The following is a 16,408-nucleotide window of genomic DNA, read 5'->3' on the forward strand; positions in this document are numbered from 1 at the left end:
ATACTTGCTGAGCATGGAGCTCATAATGACCCAGGAAAGCTTTCTCCCTCTCTATAAGACTGAGGGAAAAAATGGGGGGCCTTATCCTGACAAGGAGGGAATCAAGCCAGGGGAGGCCAGACTCTTCCCATACAGGCCATGCTGAGCTGAGAACTACAGAAAACTGCTGCCTCCACGGTCTGCATTGCTGCTGCCACAATTTATTATGCTCCAGACTACTTCCCCACTTCAGTGTCATTCAAAGACCTATTCTGTGAACCTTCTAAATTTTCTTGGGCTGAAAAAAAGTATCTGTCTCTGATTTTTTGTTGGTGCCGCCGACCCAAAATGCAATTTGAGGTGTTATTTTAAAATTGGAGGGAATAAATAAAATTGTTGGGAGAGTTCAGCTGGGTTGTTGGGTCTCTTCCACCATTTTGGCTTTGCAGTTCTAACTGTTTTTAAGTGACTTTCCTAAGGTCACACACAAGTAGTAGATATAGAATGGGAACTTGAATCTGGCAGCTAGAGGGCAGAGTATCAGGCCTGAAGTCAGGAAAACTCATCTTCCTGAATTCAGATCTGGCCTTAGATACTTATTAAGCTATGTGGCCCTGGGCAAGTCACCTTTAACCATGTTTGCTTCAGTTTCCTGATCTGTAAAGTGAGTTGGAAAGGAAATGGCAAACCACATCAATATCTTTGCCAAGAAAATCCCAAATGAGCTCTAAATGTCATGTCTAGACTTTTTTGGGGGGAGGGTGGGGTGGAGTGGGGGGGGGCTGCGCTTTCAGGTAGTCCAATAATTATTAAATTGTCTTTCCTCAATCTATTTTCTAGATCAGTTATTTCCAATGAAATCTTTCAAGTTTTCTTCTGTTTTCATTCTTTTGATTTTGTTTTATTGTTTCTTGAGTCTCTTGAAGTCATTAGTATCCAATAGGTTTGAAGAGTTGTACACAGCTGAAGAACTCCGACTCCAGTGTTCTTTCCACTTCATGACTTTAAAATTTATGTATTTAGTTTAACATTCTCCCCTGAGGCCCAATCTCATATCATCACCTAGAGAATCTCCTGCCATCACAAACTCAGATCCAAAATAGAACTCATTACTCTCCTCTTAAAACTGCCCATCCTCAAAACCAAAAAAACCCAAAACAAACTGTAATGCTGGAGAAACTGAGGCAAGATAGAGATTAGAGAGTTTTTAATATTTTATTTGAAAGGGATAGACTTACTGGGACCAAATGGATGCATGTTTTGGTCCAAGGGCTGAATGAGACTATTGTCTCCAAGAATCCAGCCTCCAGCATGAGTTCTCATGACATATTTATACACAGTAGCTAAACAAAGGCAGGGGGGTGGAGTCCAAACTCTGGTAATCGGGAATCTCCTGGCAGGAACCATTCATTCAGTTCTGATGGGTTGGGGGGTAGGACCATAAATTCTATCAAACTAGGAGTTAAGAAAGTGTCTGACTACAGAGAGAAAGTCTAGATTCCATCTTTTTGAGTTTACACTTTGACAATTTATAACCTCTGAGTTATACCAGTCATAATGCACCAGAGGTGGGGTGGGTTTGCAAGTAAGGGGATTGAGACAGAACAATTAAGGAAACTGAGGCATGACCAATTAGGAAAACTAAGGCAGAACAATTAGGGAAACTGAGGCAGAACCAATTTAGGGAAACTGAGGCAGGACAATAAAAGAGAACTGTGGCACAACAAGGACAACAAAAAAAAAAAAAACCCCACAAAAAATAAAAATAAAAAATAAAACAAAAAAACTTTTTAAACTGCCCATCCTCCCAACTTCCTTTTCTTTCTCTATTGACAACAAATCAGTTACCAAATTCTATTCATTAGAGAAATGCATTTCTTTTTTCCTCTTCACTCACACTGTTTAAAATTCAGCCCCTTGTCACTTTTTGCTTGGACTGTGACAATAGCTTCCTGACCTTTTCCCCTATTTCCAGTCCCTCTTCTAACCTATTTTGCCAAAATAATCTTCAGGCCTAGACTTACATGTGCTCAGAAACTTTTAATGACACTGTTACTGCTAGGATAAAATGGAAATTTCTTAATGTGTCATTTAAGGCCCTCTGTGACAACTCCAACAGACTTTCCTTCCTTCCTCATGAATGTTTGATTCTAACCAAACTGGACTATTAACTGATCCCAAAACTCAACATGCCAATTCTGTATAAAAGAATTAATTTCTTCAAAGCCAGTTTTTGGAATCCTTATCTTTAAAGCCCATGTCCCATGCTACTACCTTTGTGGAAGATTTTTTTGGGGGGGAGGGGAAGAGTTCCAGTTAAATGTGTTCATTCTTTTTGAAGAGTTTCTTAGTATACTTTGTTTGGATCTCTCCATTGCCTTCATCATTGCCTACTTTTTTATCAAACATAATTTGTATAAACTTCTTGTCTCTCCTGAGAACATAAACATGTCCTTACATTCTGTACTTGATCCTGGCTCTGTTATTTATTTTATGTTTTTATTACTAACACCTAACACTGGGCCTTTCTTAACTAGTAGATGCTTAATAAATATTAATTCAACTGAATCAAATTGAAAATATTAAAAAAGGTGTCTAGCAAAGCTGAAAGGTGACTTGTTTTGAGTAGCTTCAGAAAGCAGAACTAAGAAGAACTAAGAAAGTTATGTAGGGCAGATTCCAAGTCTGATAAAAGGTAAAAACTTTATAAGAACTCCAGCTGTTCAGCAACTTAAAGGACTGCTGAGTCTGGAAGTGTTTGGCAGAGGCCAAATGATCCAATCACTGAGGCTCTCAAGCAGGAATTCTGCACTGGGCAGGAGGTTGGGCTCTTAGGTTAAGTGCAAGAAACAAAGGTTCCTTCCCAGCAGTGATCAAAGAAGACTTCTTCACTTGAATGACTAGGACCCCATTACAACTTATGCACTAAATTTCTGAGGAATGATGACTGAAATTTTAACAAAGAGAAAGAGTGGGTGGAAGGGAGGAGCTTGGATACACTTGGTTGCATCAGTTTGATCTCTAATATTTACCTTTCCCAAATTGGAGATAAAAATCAAAAAACTTTGGCTCAGACCTTAGGGAATGAGGGGCAAGGGTTGGGGCCTTGGGAGAGGCAAGTTAAGTAAAGAGTGACCACAGGCCTCCAATGATGTTGGCACATGAGGATATAGTGGTGTTGTAAGAGTTTTTTTATTTCTTTTTCTCCATTACTAATTTGTTTCCAGCAAGATCACTTTTATTGCCAGAAAAATCTTTTAATTATTGAGATTTTCCTGACATGCAATTATTTTTTTGATTGAGATAGAAACTTCAGTAAAAAAAAAAAATTGTGATTCTCACTGGTGAGTCTAAAGTTCAGACTCCTCTGTTAAATATTTTTTTATAAACTAGATCTGATGTGATTTTATTCTTCAGCTTTCTTTAAAATATAAATCACACACGTATCTTTAATATAAATCAGTAGTTGTAAATTTCCGCATCTATAATCCAAAAATTGTATTGTTTTTCTTCATCTGCTTGATGTAACTGAAGACTGTATGAAGTTTGAGAAATCTCTGGGAGTCCAGAATTATGTGAAAATTCTGGGCCTTTGCTGAAGCAAATATAATAAACCTTTGTTTTGCCTCCTAGATCTCTGCCTATTGAGAAGTATGAAGCATAACCTAAGAATCTTTGGATATCTTCGAGCCGGTTATTATTTTTTCCTCCTCTCCCTTCTTTTCAAGGAAATCAATTGAGATTACTCCATGTTCAGTATCACGTTCAAAGATTGACGCTGGGGCAAAGACAGAGCAAGAAGCTTTGAAGTTTGCAGGAATTTATCCACAGTGTATGTATGGCCTGTCAGATAACAAGTTCATTTGTCCACTTACTATGGGAACTGGCGGGGAGGCAGAGGTAAGGAAGCAGGAAAAGGTGGAATCCTTAACTGATCGATTAAGTCTTTATTGGAGACCAAAAAAAAAAAAAAAAGGTTAAAATAATGATCTCTGGTTTCAAGGAGTTCGACTAGTTGGGGGAGAGAAGATACTCAGATATTTTCTAAGAGCACTTCCAAAATTCAACAATTCAATCAAATGGCATCTGCAAAGTGCCAGGCGCTTCTCTGGGTCATAAGGATCCCAAGACATAAACGAAGTCCCTGCACTCCACAGCTCACATTGTACAGACTAGGAGGGAGAGAAAAGGTCACGCACACCATGTAGGATTGTCTTGGCAATATCACAATCCAGGTAAATTTCCTACCTCAACCTTTCCCTTTTGCAGTTGCTCTTGCTAGTTCCCTCCTCTTCTTTCAGACTCCCCTCTCCAAGAAGCTGTCAGCCTCCTGGTATTCAATCTTTCCAGCAACCCACTCCCAAACACTGCGGCTAATCATTGCGTCCCAGACAGGGCGAAATAGTGTTTTCTGAATGCTTTTGCTGCTTTCTCCTAGCCCAAAGAAATTGATCGACAGTTGCCCCTGGAGATTCTGGCATTCTTTCAGAATGGACTTGGGGGAGTGGCACACCCTGTAAGTTTGGCTCCGGGGGCCCCGAGGGAAAAGAAGACCCTGAATAAGTTTCTGAGGCCGAGCTGGAGGTGGGCGGGGGGAGAAATCAGCTCCCCGAAGCCGAGGGTACGTGTCATCAGTTTGGGTCGGACTGGGACAGTTTGTACTAGGCATGCACGTCCCCAGGCCAAACACCCGCAGGAGGAGGAGGATGGAAGGGGGAGGAGGAGGAGGTGGAGAGGGTGGGGGAGGGGGCTCTTCCAGGACAAAGTCCACCTCCTCGATTCCCGCAGCGCTAGTTATTTATATCTACTCCCCCCTACCCCAGTCTTCCAATCCCATCCCCGGCAGAAGAGAGGGACAACAGGTCAGTAACCCCAGGTAGGAAAAGAAGGGCCTCTGCCCCGAAGGTCTGCTCCGGAGCGTGGAGAGAGCGGATGGGCGGGGGTTGGGGAGTCCCGGCTACGGACCCAGACCCTACGCGGCTGCCTGGGGACCGAAGAACACGTGGTGGCTCTCGGGCGTCTGAGACGCACCTTTGAAGTTCTCTTTAAAAGAGAGTGGGGAAGAGCTCACTTCATAATTCCTGGGACTCGTAGTCCCATCTCCTCAAGAATCACTCCTGGGCTCGTGAAAGCCTAAGGAGGATGGGAAGGGAGCGGACTACATTTCCCAGAAGGCTCTACGCAAAGCGTGGGAAGCGAGATCCCGGGCGCCGGGGGTTAACTAGGAAAGCCCCAGTGAGGATGGATGAAGAAATTTAGGGGAGTGCGAGGGTTGAGGACCCTTCTGACCCCCGAATTCCGAGTGGGGGCGGCCTTGGGGCCATGGGGTGTACGGGCGGGCGAGAAGGAGTCGGGGGGAAGCTCGGGAAAGCCCCGAGACGAGACCGTGATGGGTCGGGTAGCCGGGTACGACTGCTGCGGAGGCTTCGGGAATGTGGATATTTACCAGGTACGGGGCGGAGCCAGGGTGGGAGGCGGGCCCTGTGGGCCTGTGTATCCGAACGGAGTTGCACTCGTGCGGGGGCCGGGAGTGCACAGGTGCGCGCTTTCTCAAGTGCAGCTGTGCTGGTGTGCAAAGGGCATGAGGCGCGAGCCCTGGGAGGTGCACGGGCGCTCCGCCGAACCCCAGCCGCGGGGAGCTGTCGGAAGGGCACGTCAGGGCTTCTGAACGCAGGTAGCCGCAGTATGTGTGCGGACGGGACCACTCTTCCTCCCAAAGCCTACATCTCATCGCTCGGGGCCGCCGCGGACCCGGCGTCCTCCGGAGCCTTGGCGTTGAGAGCCGGTGGTGATTTCTCTCCTCCCTCCCCTCCCCTTTCCTTCCCTCTGCAAAATGCCAAGTTAAGAAAACTTGTACAACTTACTCCGCTTTCCTCAGAAGCTGACCCAGACCTGACGTCCTGGTGACCCGAGCCCTTCCCGTGCTCTTCCTCCCCTAGTCTCCATGCACACTGTCCAGTTCGTTCTAGTTAAGCACCTAATCTGTCAGTCCCATACCGATAAAAAAGGAAAGTCGGGCCTGTTCTCGGGGAGTTAAGTTCTACGTGGGGATAGGACATAGATTCTAGGCACGCGGACCTTACGTACAAAGGGAGGAGGAAGGAAAGCGACAAGTATTTATGGAGTGTTTGACACACATTTTTGCAAAGTGTAGTAAGAATTTAATAAATCTTCGTTGCTTGGTGCAGGCTTCCATAATAGTCTTCTAATTGGTCTCTATGCTTCCTCCCATAGGAATACCCCAAGTTGACTGAATCATCTTAAATTTGGGGTGAGGGGAGGTGGGTGAAGTTGCAAAGGCGGATAAATGCGGGATTGAGATAGAAAGTAAAATAATGCAACTGAGACTCAGATGACTGGAGGCTGGCTACAAGAATAGGGACTAAAGAAATTTTATAAAGATATTCTACTTTAATAGGACTAGCTTGAGAGGGGATAGCCCCCAAGCCATCGAGCTCAATCTTACAACCATGCATCCCTTGATGTTTGAGACTACTTTGCCATGTTCTGTTGGGGACAGTCCCTTTTGATAAATAGATCTTACTTGAACATTAATGCATAGAGAAGAAATGAGGAAGAGTGAACGTTTGTTCTTTTTCTTAGTGACCCATATTTTGTCCAGTATCTCATACAATTGTCTGTTCCCGAAAACATCCCTTTTGATATTCCGCACTGGCCCTGTTCTCAAAGAAGCTCTAAAGGGCGCTTCTCTCCTTCCGGTTACTTGTGGAAATTCTTAGATGATTCTGTTATAAATTTTTACAAAAGAGATTAATGTAATTAAAGACATCCACCTAAATTCAGTTTTCCAGTAACCAACTCAAACATCAGGAACCCATTATTCACCCCAAACTTCAGAGAATTTAAGCTTTTACACGTTTATGTAAACCCTAATCTCCTGTAGACACAGCCCGCAAAAGGCTGAAGGAAAAATCTTAAAAAAGAAATCCTTGAGGGCCTGACTTACGAAAATTAGCTTTTCTGTTTCTTTTATCAAAAGGAAACAATTTTGCTTTATTGACAGTCATCAGTTTTATGCCTATTTTTCACTCAATTTTGAGAATTCATTCATAAGATTCAAAGCCTGAATTTCCCATTGTAAACATTTGAAAGCCAAATGTATGTGTACAAATACACACGCACACACAAGTTCTAGGAGAAAACAATCTGATCCTATTTTACAAAGTTTACTACCGCTTTTAATTTAAAAAAAAATTTTTTAGGTGGAAAAACATTTGCAACTATATCTAATTTTCCCCTCAGAAGGACATAATCCCCATCTCATTGAAAAAATTTAAATACCACAAGGACCTAATTTTATATGTGAATATATAATTATTAGGAAAGGAAGATGGCAAACCTATTTAATTGTTTACCATATGGAAATGATTTTAATTTTGAATTTGTTTACATAGTTGCATTTTCTGCAAGACTCGTCGTACAGAATGCTACCCCAAAACTCATTTATAAAATCAGCCGAACCACTATTTGGAAATTCATAGTAGAGAAATTACATTTTAGTCTTTGACTCGTTTATGATGCCAAAATTCTCTGCAGATTTAGATCCTTATCTGTTTTTCTTGTCCGCTTTCTAACTTGTCCAGATTTAGGAAGCAGAGAGAAATTATTCTTCTGAACTTTTCACATAGGTAAAACTCCCCAGGGATAAGGTCATAGGATGAAAACAGCTTGATTTATGCAAAGAAACAGAGACAACATTAAACGCTAGTAATTAAAAAAAAATTCTTTCTGGTCAGTAATGGGATTTAAGTCAATTTGCTTTTGTCATTACCCCTCCAACTAGGAAAGACATGGCTTCCTTAACTCCTCATAAGCTCTGAAGAGTGGCAGTATCACTTTGATTATTCCCCTGACCTGTACTGAGAGTCTTTTTTTTTTTGAGGGGGGAAAAATCCTTCAAGGGATTTCCCCCAAGGGATTTATCTGGGCTTTATATTGCCAATTATTTCCAAATTATCACATTGAACACAAAATAGCAGCCCAAGACAAATGTAAAGAGACAAAAAATTAGCTTTTCCTGCTAGAAGAAATGGAAGAAGAGGGACAATCAAATGTAGAACTGTAGAATTCATGGGAAAAAGCTCCAGCTAGGTTATCTCACCAGCATTATTCCATGGAAGGCCATTTCAGTTACTGGTCTCCCAGATTCTGTCCCTTGATAATAACCAATTTATTACTAATTATCAATAGGAATAATTATTCCTGATATAATAGTTATAACCAGTTATTACCTTTGAAAATTAAGGTAAACTGGGCAACAAGATTCTAATTGTGATTAATTTTTAAGTTAGGCTAACAGTAACAAATTGGGTCATTGGTCTTTCTCAATAATCAAAGTTCAGAGTGAGGGCCGATAGGGCTTTAACCTAGATGTGTCTTCTTGGCCTGACAGTATATCATTTGGACCTTTCCAGGTAAAGGTTGACATTTTAAATGAGGAGGTGGGTTAAGAGTCACCTCAGCTCCTCTCCATTACTTCTTCATTGGCAGGGGGGGCGAAGAGGGGGAGTACTTGGGTGTGATCTGCAAGAGCTTTGATTTGATCAACTTGAATTGGTAGGTGGAGTGAGTGGTGAATCGGTTATAGAGGAATTTGTATTTGAGTTGTTTATCCTTCTTTTTTGATGTCTTGATTTATGCATGAATTGTTGCACAACTCATCAGTTTCACTCTGATCCAGTAACAGGACAAAAGTCAAGACCACTGGCAACATCCAGGGATACAGAGATGACCTTGGGTGTCTTTGAAGTCTGACCAAATCTAAGAGATCCATCACTGCCTATTCCAGCTGCCTTCATGGCCACTGGAACTAATTGTTCTCCTCTGGACATTCAGCTAGGGGATGTCTTCACGGACTTGGGGTAGATATCCCCCTAACTTACCAACAAGTTCGATCATTTTCTTACCCTCAAATTGGTTTAGATGTCTGCTAAGACAGTTTTACTGAATGTGCATGCTATAGCTACAGATGACCATTGGTGGAATCAGTTGGACACCAAAGGCAGGTGAGAAGCCCAGAAAAGAGCTCTATAAGCCCTCACACCAGAAGTGCTAGTCCTCCTTGAACATCCCATATATCCTCTAGTCTAAGTTAAATGGATAATGAGTGAGGTTATTGACTACAAAGATGGACAATTCCAGCCTGGAAAAAAAATTAAAATAATAGAATTAGATGAACACTGTGAGAAACATAAAGAATAAGACACAGATTCTGTCTTGTACTTGTGCTTGTACTTTGTATTTGTAAGACCAAGTAATTTGAGGTAATATGAAAATATAGTAAAATAGATACAAAATACTATGGGAGTATAGAGAGAAAAAAATTATTAGCTGAGGGTTATCATGGAGAATATGGTGTTTTTATTAAGACTGAAGAATAGAAAGGAATTGAGTGGAGCTCGTGGAAAAGGCATTCACATAGGAATAAAGGAAGCTCCCCAAAAGCAGGGTCTATTTTTTAATTTTTATTTGTGTCCCCATCACTTACCACAATGACTAACACATAGTAAGTACTTAGTAGATCTTTATTGATTGATTGGAGTCTGGAAAGGGTAAGAATATTGAAGAATATTTGGGAAACTACTTTTGGGAGACAGTTTAGTCTTATTCCTACTTCTAAGGAGTCCAGTTTTATATTTATATCTATATGGAGGAAATGTCTGCATGAATAACTTGCTTTCATCCCAAACAGTATTTCATCAAAACATACTTTTGTGAAACAAAGTCTCCTTACCTTTATTAGGATTGATATAAGTTAAAAATCTCCTTTAGTTACTAAGCCCTTTTGATTTTTCTTTTTATTTTGTCTCCTGGATTCCTGCTGGGTCCATACAAACCACACCCTCATTTTCCACAGTTCTCTGGGAGCAAACCATGAATCCATTTGGTCTCAGTAAATCACTCCCTTTCAAATACTGTCCAGTATCCATCTTGTCTCAGTTTCTCCAGCATTACACCATTTTGTCTCTAATCCCAGCCTCCTCTGCTTAAAATCTAGATACCATATTTTAGTTATGGGCATTGATGAGCCGACATGTAACCACTAGGGGATGAGAGGATGAAGAGACTTGAGTTTTTGAGTTTGATGAGGGATTTGAAAATGATAGGCTAGGGACAGGAATTAGTTTTTTTGTTTGTTTCTTTTTTTATAATTATAACTTTTTTTGACAGAACATATGCATGGGTAATTTTTTTATAACATTATCCCTTGCACTCACTTCTGTTCTATTTTTCTCTTCCCTCCCTCCATCCCCTCCCCTAGATGGCAGGCAGTCCCCATACATGTTAAATATGTTATAGTATATCCTAGATACAATATATGTGTGCAGAAACGAATTTCTTGTTGCACCGGAAGAATTGGATTCAGAAGGTAAAAGTAACCTGGGAAGAAAAACAAAAATCCAAACAGTTTACACTCATTTCCCAGTGTTCCTTCTCTGAGTGTAGCTGATTCTGTCCATCATTGATCAACTGGAACTGAATTAGATCTTCTCTTTGTGGAAGATATCCACTTCCATCAGAATACATCCTCATACAGTATTGTTGTTGAAGTGTATAATGATCTCCTGGTTCTGCTCATTTCACTTAGCATCAGTTCATGTAGGTTTCTTCAGGCCTCTCTGAAATCATCCTGTTGGTCATTTCTTACAGAATAATGATATTCCATAACATTCATATACTACAATTTACCCAGCCATTCTCCAATTGATGGGCATCCATTCATTTGACAGGAATTAGTTTTATTATGCTTGACATTAGTGGGTAGCAAAGTAGACTTCATAGAAGGAAAACTTTCTAACTAAAGTTGATTAAACGTGCAATGAGTTGTATGGGAGATAGTGGTTTTTTTCTTCTTTGGGACTCTTCAGGCAAAGCTGAATGATTATTTTTTGGGTTGTATTGTATCAGGGATTCCGGTTCGGGTACAAGTTGGGAGTGGATAATTGTTTTTGAGGTCTCTCTCATATCTGACATGCTAATTGTAAAGGGGAGAAGTGTGAGCTAATTTTAGAAAGGTTGTGGTCAGATTGTAAAGAGCATGGAATACCAGTTAATTTTTTTCCCTACTGGTCAAGATTTCATTGATATTAGGAACTCTTAGTGAGAAAATCCCTTTATCAATGTGGATAGGTATCTTCTCTGCCACTTGTTTTGGAGATTTTCTTGAGGTACTGATGAATTAAGGGTCGGAAGGAGGTTCAGGTCTTTCTAATTTATAGGCTAGATCTCTAAATACTATGCTGCCTTTAATCTATATTCAGTAGCTAATGGAACTATTTTTGAAGAAAAGGATGACTTACATTAGTCTGGCAATATTGTGTAGGATTTGTATAAGATTACTACTGATGTAGTAGTGGAGGAGGGAAAAAGTAGTTAGGTGGAATGAAGTAGTGAGGTTTTAGAGGTAGAAACTGGAAGGACATTTTAAGCTAAAAATGGAGACAAGAAGAGGCATATGGGAAATAATAAATAATACATCAATGTGGCAGAGAGGAGATGGGTGTGATTATCAATAACTCAGTATTACTGCTTTCCTTAGGCATTCATCTTTCAAATGGGATCAGAGCTGCCTGGATAAAGAAGTGGAACACCAATGGTAGAATTTTAAGCATTAGTCATTGTCTAGTAGATTTTTTTCTCCCCCCCCCTTTCTCTTTTTCTTCCCTCTTTTTGCTTGCTTTCTCTCTCTCTCTCTCTCTCTCTTCCCCTCCCTTCTGCCTTCTCTCCCTCCCTCTCTCCCTCCTTCACTTCTTCCCTCCTCCTTTCCCTCCCTTCTTCTCTACTTCCTTCCCTTCTTTCCTTCCTTCCTGTAGGCTAAGTAATTACTAGGTGGCTTTGCTTGCCACTTTCCCTTTCTATGCCCTTAGTGATATAGTATGGAGAAGGAACATTGTAGAACATTTGGGGGACTCTAGTTTAGAAGGATCCTAATAAGTACTACGCTTTGTCTTGTGGACCTGCAATTGTTTTGAATGATTCTGCTGGGACCCTTTATGGTAAATGATTGTACAAAAACACTTTACACATTTTCTGTTGTATCACTAGTATTATTTCCACTGCATCTGCAATTCCTACATTTTTCATTTTAAACAAAACAAAGAAAATTAAGAGTCTAAGCAGGCAGGGTTAAAAGTTACCAAATCTTGGAACTGATGGTGTACACAAACTTACAGGGAATGACTATATATACAAACCAGCTTGTGTCCTTAGAAAGGTGTCATTGGCCCTAACCCCTGGCTCCACTAACCATCTCTGCTATTAAAAAAAAAGTTTTTAACACTTCTTTCTCTTCTCAACAAAACCTGATGCTGTGGAATTAGGGTTAAGGGTGGGATATGACTAATGTTAGGCTTTTGCAATCAAAGCAATAAATGGGCCTATGTCTATTTTTTCCCCCCTCTTGCCTTCCTTTTCCCACCATGTGATCCCATTACTCAACCTGTTGACAATATGATGCAAATGGACTGCCAGATTGACTGGAATGTGGACTGTAGCTAAGAGAGCTACACTATGGTCTTAGCTAATAACGTGGTGCACAGGTTTTTCCTTTTGGATTGGTAGGAGCAAGAATGTTTGCAGATCTTCAGAGGTGTTTAGAGAATGCCTGCTGCAATGGGACACATTAAAATACCTAGACAGTAAAAATCTCTCTTTCTCTCTCTCTCTCTCTCTCTCTCTCTTTTTTTTTTTTTTTTTTTTTTTTTTTTTTTTTTTTTGAGAAAGCCTATTCCAAACACATCTTTTTCAAATTAATATTTTTGCAAGTCAACAAATAATCATTCTATGTCTACCTTTCATGAGAAGTATAAAGCAGGAAATGGCATTCCTGTGCCCAAGTTTGCATTTAGTTATGGAGACAAGATAAATATACCTTTCCACACTAACAGAGGAGGTCTCTAATTTTAAATGTAGCATGTTGCCAGAGACTAGGTCTTAAATTAAAATTTCATAATATTGGTAGTCTACTATTTAAATGCAATATGTTACTAGAAATAGATGAAATCTGTAAGCAGAAATATCTTAGGCAAAATCCCAATTGTGCATGCTTTGTTTTGACTTTATAAATTGAATTGTCTTAAAAAATTTGGTCATAAGGCTAACAAGCAGATTAACAAGTAAAGGTGTTTTGAGGTAAATCTCAAATCCTTAGATTGAAAAGTGAAGTAATAAATTGTAGTAGCTTGCATTTATAAAGTGCTTTATACATATATTAAATGCTGTTTCTCACAATAACCCTTTGAAGTCCTAGGTACAAATCTCTCCCCTTACTCATTGAGTAATTGAGATTCCTTGAGTCTGTTTCTTCCTCTATAAATTGGGGTTAACCATAGTTGTGATACCTACCTCACAACCTATCAAGTTGTGATACCCGTGTGAGGGTTAAATTCAAAGGAAATCATGTATTGCTGACTTTTTTTTTGGTGGGGGAAAGATCAGATCTAATTTTATTACTGTATAGAAAATTCCTCTGCTGGGGCAGTTTGGCATCTCATTTCTAATTTATGGTCTCCGGGCCCCTGCCTGGGCCTCTGAGAGATTAAGTATTTTGTTCTTGATCACACAGCTAGTATGTATCAGAGACAAGTTTTAAACTCAGCTTTTCTGACTCCCAAGACTCATGTTCTATTCACTAAAATATGCTGTATTAGTTAAAGTATTGTCCTCATTTGGTAGTTGAGGGAACTGAGGTGCAGAGAAGTTAAGAGCCAGGGCTGGCAAGTTAAGTCAGAACTTGAATCCTGTTCTTATGGCCATATAGCTAGTCCTTGTATTTATTTATTTATTTGTTTTTGTAATGATAAAAATCAAGTGATTAATAACAAATATATTGACTATAATGAAGCTTGTACAATTATCAGAATCCCAGAATGACAAAAATAATTAGGTCACTCCATCTCTTCCTAGCTTCCCCCCATTCTTCTTCCTCTTCAAAGTAGGGGGGGACTTTGACTCTTGTCCTCTTCTGTTTGTCCTGATATCGTGGTATAAGGTATGTTTTCAGTGCTACTTATTGATCTGTAGATATTTATCAGAAATAAACATTGCTTTGAAATATTACCAAATTGCTGAATAAACTAGGCATGCTAACAGTCTTCTGCCAGTGCAGTCCAAAAAGCAAATCAAGATTACTTCTAACCATGGGTGCATTATTAACTCAGTCCCTCAAGAATCAAGACATTATTTTGGAAGTCTGTAGAGAAGGAAATATAGTATGAAAATTTAAAATTCATTCATCATAAGCATTGTTATTCATACTAATGTTCAATAGGATTCAATTATATTCTGTCTAAATTGTGTTTTTAGATTGGCTTAGAGCCATAATCACCACTAATAGAAGACTGACTAGTTAAGGATACAAGTAGGTTCTTTTAATGGGAGAAAAATTACCTTGGGAGTTGACATAGTAACTTGGCCTTCTGATTGGATACTATAATTATGGGGTCATAATAATTCTGTCCATGCAAGGAACTCAGAAACTCAACTGGGCCCCAAAGTAATAAATAACTACCGTAAAAATAATAAATAAATAAAGATCCCTCTTTTAAGAATAACAAAAGGCCCATCTGAGGATAGATTATCCTGTCTGCTCCTCCTTGCTTGCCTCAGGGAGTAGCCAATTCTGGTTATCTCTTGTTAATTCCCTTCCCTAGATTTACCCTGCCACCTAAGATCCTCAACCCCATCTGTGGCTGAAGGGACGGGGAGAACTTCCCACCAGGGAATCTCTGGTCCTCTGCTGATCAGCCTTCCCCGAGGCTGGTGGGAAAAGCCCTGTATTAAGGGTTGGCAGGAGACCCAAGTTCTAGCCCCCCTCACTTGTCACTAACTAGGTATATGATTTTAAGCATCTACTTTCCTTTTCCTTTGCCAATTTCACAGTATGAACCAGTGGTGTCAAACTCCTGGCCCAACTCCTAATTGCCCCCCCAACCCCCCCAACCGAATTAAAGTGTAATTGGGAATTGTTTAACAAAATAAACACCATTGAGATAATGATAATTTGCTATTTCCTAAGCCCCCCCCAAGAATCCATTTCCTGGGAATTTAACATTACTATTGGACTAGATAGTCTTTCTGGAGTCTTCCCGTTCTAATATTCTCTAAATTCTAGGATGGAGACCAATTCCTTTGAGATAGGAAGAGGAGAAAGGAGAGAATGTGATCTAGTGAGAGGGCGTTAAGAACAGGGTGACTTTGGAGTGAAAAAAATCTCCTACACAGATGCCCCGAATGCCTGAAATCCTGCCAGTATTAATTCATTCCTCTGACTCTTGAGTTTAGGTGAAGAATGTTGAGAAGCCCCTTCTGGATCTCACTCTTACCCATAGAGCTTCCAATCTTTGCCTTAAGCAACGTCTCCTTCTTACTCGACTAAAATACAACCCTGCCCTGGGAATGCCTTCATTTTTTAAAAAACAAATTTTCATCGAGATTTCCCAGTGATTGTCTCCATATCCCATTTTCTAACTAGTCTGCATAAAGATCCAAAGTTAGTATTCTCGCAGTTCCTATGAAATCATTGTATTGATTCAAAAGGCTTTCATTGTTGTTTTCTTTACTTTTTTTGTGTTTTTTTTAATACTTAAGTGGAAATGAGCATTGTTATAAGAAAGAACTTGGTTTAATAAAGTTATTAGGTGCCTGAAGGGAGGGATGGGAGTGATGTCAGGCTGCTTTAGAGGGGAAGAATGAATATAAAAAGGGGAGGTGAAGGCAAGTATTAGAGATACAAGTTTGTGTTCCGGAGATCTGGTTCTTAATTTAGTTGGTTGCTTTGTTAGCCTGGGCAAATCATTCACTCTATCTGATATGCTTACTGTCTGGTGCCCTTCTCACTTCCCTAGCCACTGCTGTAAACCCTTGGTTCCTGGTCTCTCCCATATATAAATCAAACATTTACAGATAATAAAACAGAATTTTGCAACCCCCACATTCAGTTATGAGACCCTATGTGGAATTGAGAACCAAAAAGCTGGGATTTAGGGTACTGTATGTAATGGGAAGAGGAGGCTATTGGTTCCTCCCCAGGACAGTCAGAAGCAGAGAACCAAGTAAAGCATCTTGAAAGAAGGTGATAGAGATTCTCTTACTCTTCTTTTTCGGGCATTTTGAAAGTTGGGTTCTTTCACTCAAATATCCAACTCTGGGACAAGGGTGGGGCAAAACATTGGGATGTTCTGTGTTTAATTTTACTCTTCACAGGCGCCAGGGAGGAAAGCTTAATCTTAATCCAAGGGAGTAAAATGCTAATATCAAGCAAGATAGTATTTAGAATAGGCGTTCTTAAATTTTTCTGTATCTTATGACAATATGAGGAACCCTATGGATCTTCTTCTCAGAAAAGTGCATAAAATGAATAAAAAGAAATACAAAGGAAACCAACTTGAATATATATTTTAAAAGTTTA

General features: G+C 40.0%; 1 protein-coding gene and 1 long non-coding RNA gene across 4 annotated transcripts in view; one reads left to right on the forward strand and one right to left on the reverse strand.

The window, feature by feature from the left end:
- Window positions 1–5,968, reverse strand: part of LOC141550683 (uncharacterized) — a 94,363-nt gene extending 88,395 nt beyond the window's left edge. Inside the window, exon 1 of one of the 2 annotated variants that reach the window (XR_012484663.1) lies at window positions 5,844–5,968. This is a non-coding gene — a long non-coding RNA (uncharacterized LOC141550683). Of the gene's footprint in view, window positions 1–4,227; window positions 4,594–5,843 lie in introns of those variants that run through there. The other variant, XR_012484661.1, reaches the window with a different exon arrangement.
- PEMT (phosphatidylethanolamine N-methyltransferase) overlaps window positions 5,076–16,408 on the forward strand; it is a 151,090-nt gene continuing 139,757 nt past the window's right edge. Inside the window, exon 1 of one of the 2 annotated variants that reach the window (XM_074281592.1) lies at window positions 5,076–5,428. In XM_074281592.1, the coding sequence (XP_074137693.1) occupies window positions 5,225–5,428 (204 nt within the window). In that variant the 5' untranslated portion in view covers window positions 5,076–5,224. The remainder of the gene's footprint in view (window positions 5,429–16,408) is intronic. The other variant, XM_074281591.1, reaches the window with a different exon arrangement.

Source organism: Sminthopsis crassicaudata, chromosome 1 (assembly GCF_048593235.1).
Source record: "Sminthopsis crassicaudata isolate SCR6 chromosome 1, ASM4859323v1, whole genome shotgun sequence".
Classification (NCBI taxonomy): Eukaryota; Metazoa; Chordata; class Mammalia; order Dasyuromorphia; family Dasyuridae; genus Sminthopsis; species Sminthopsis crassicaudata.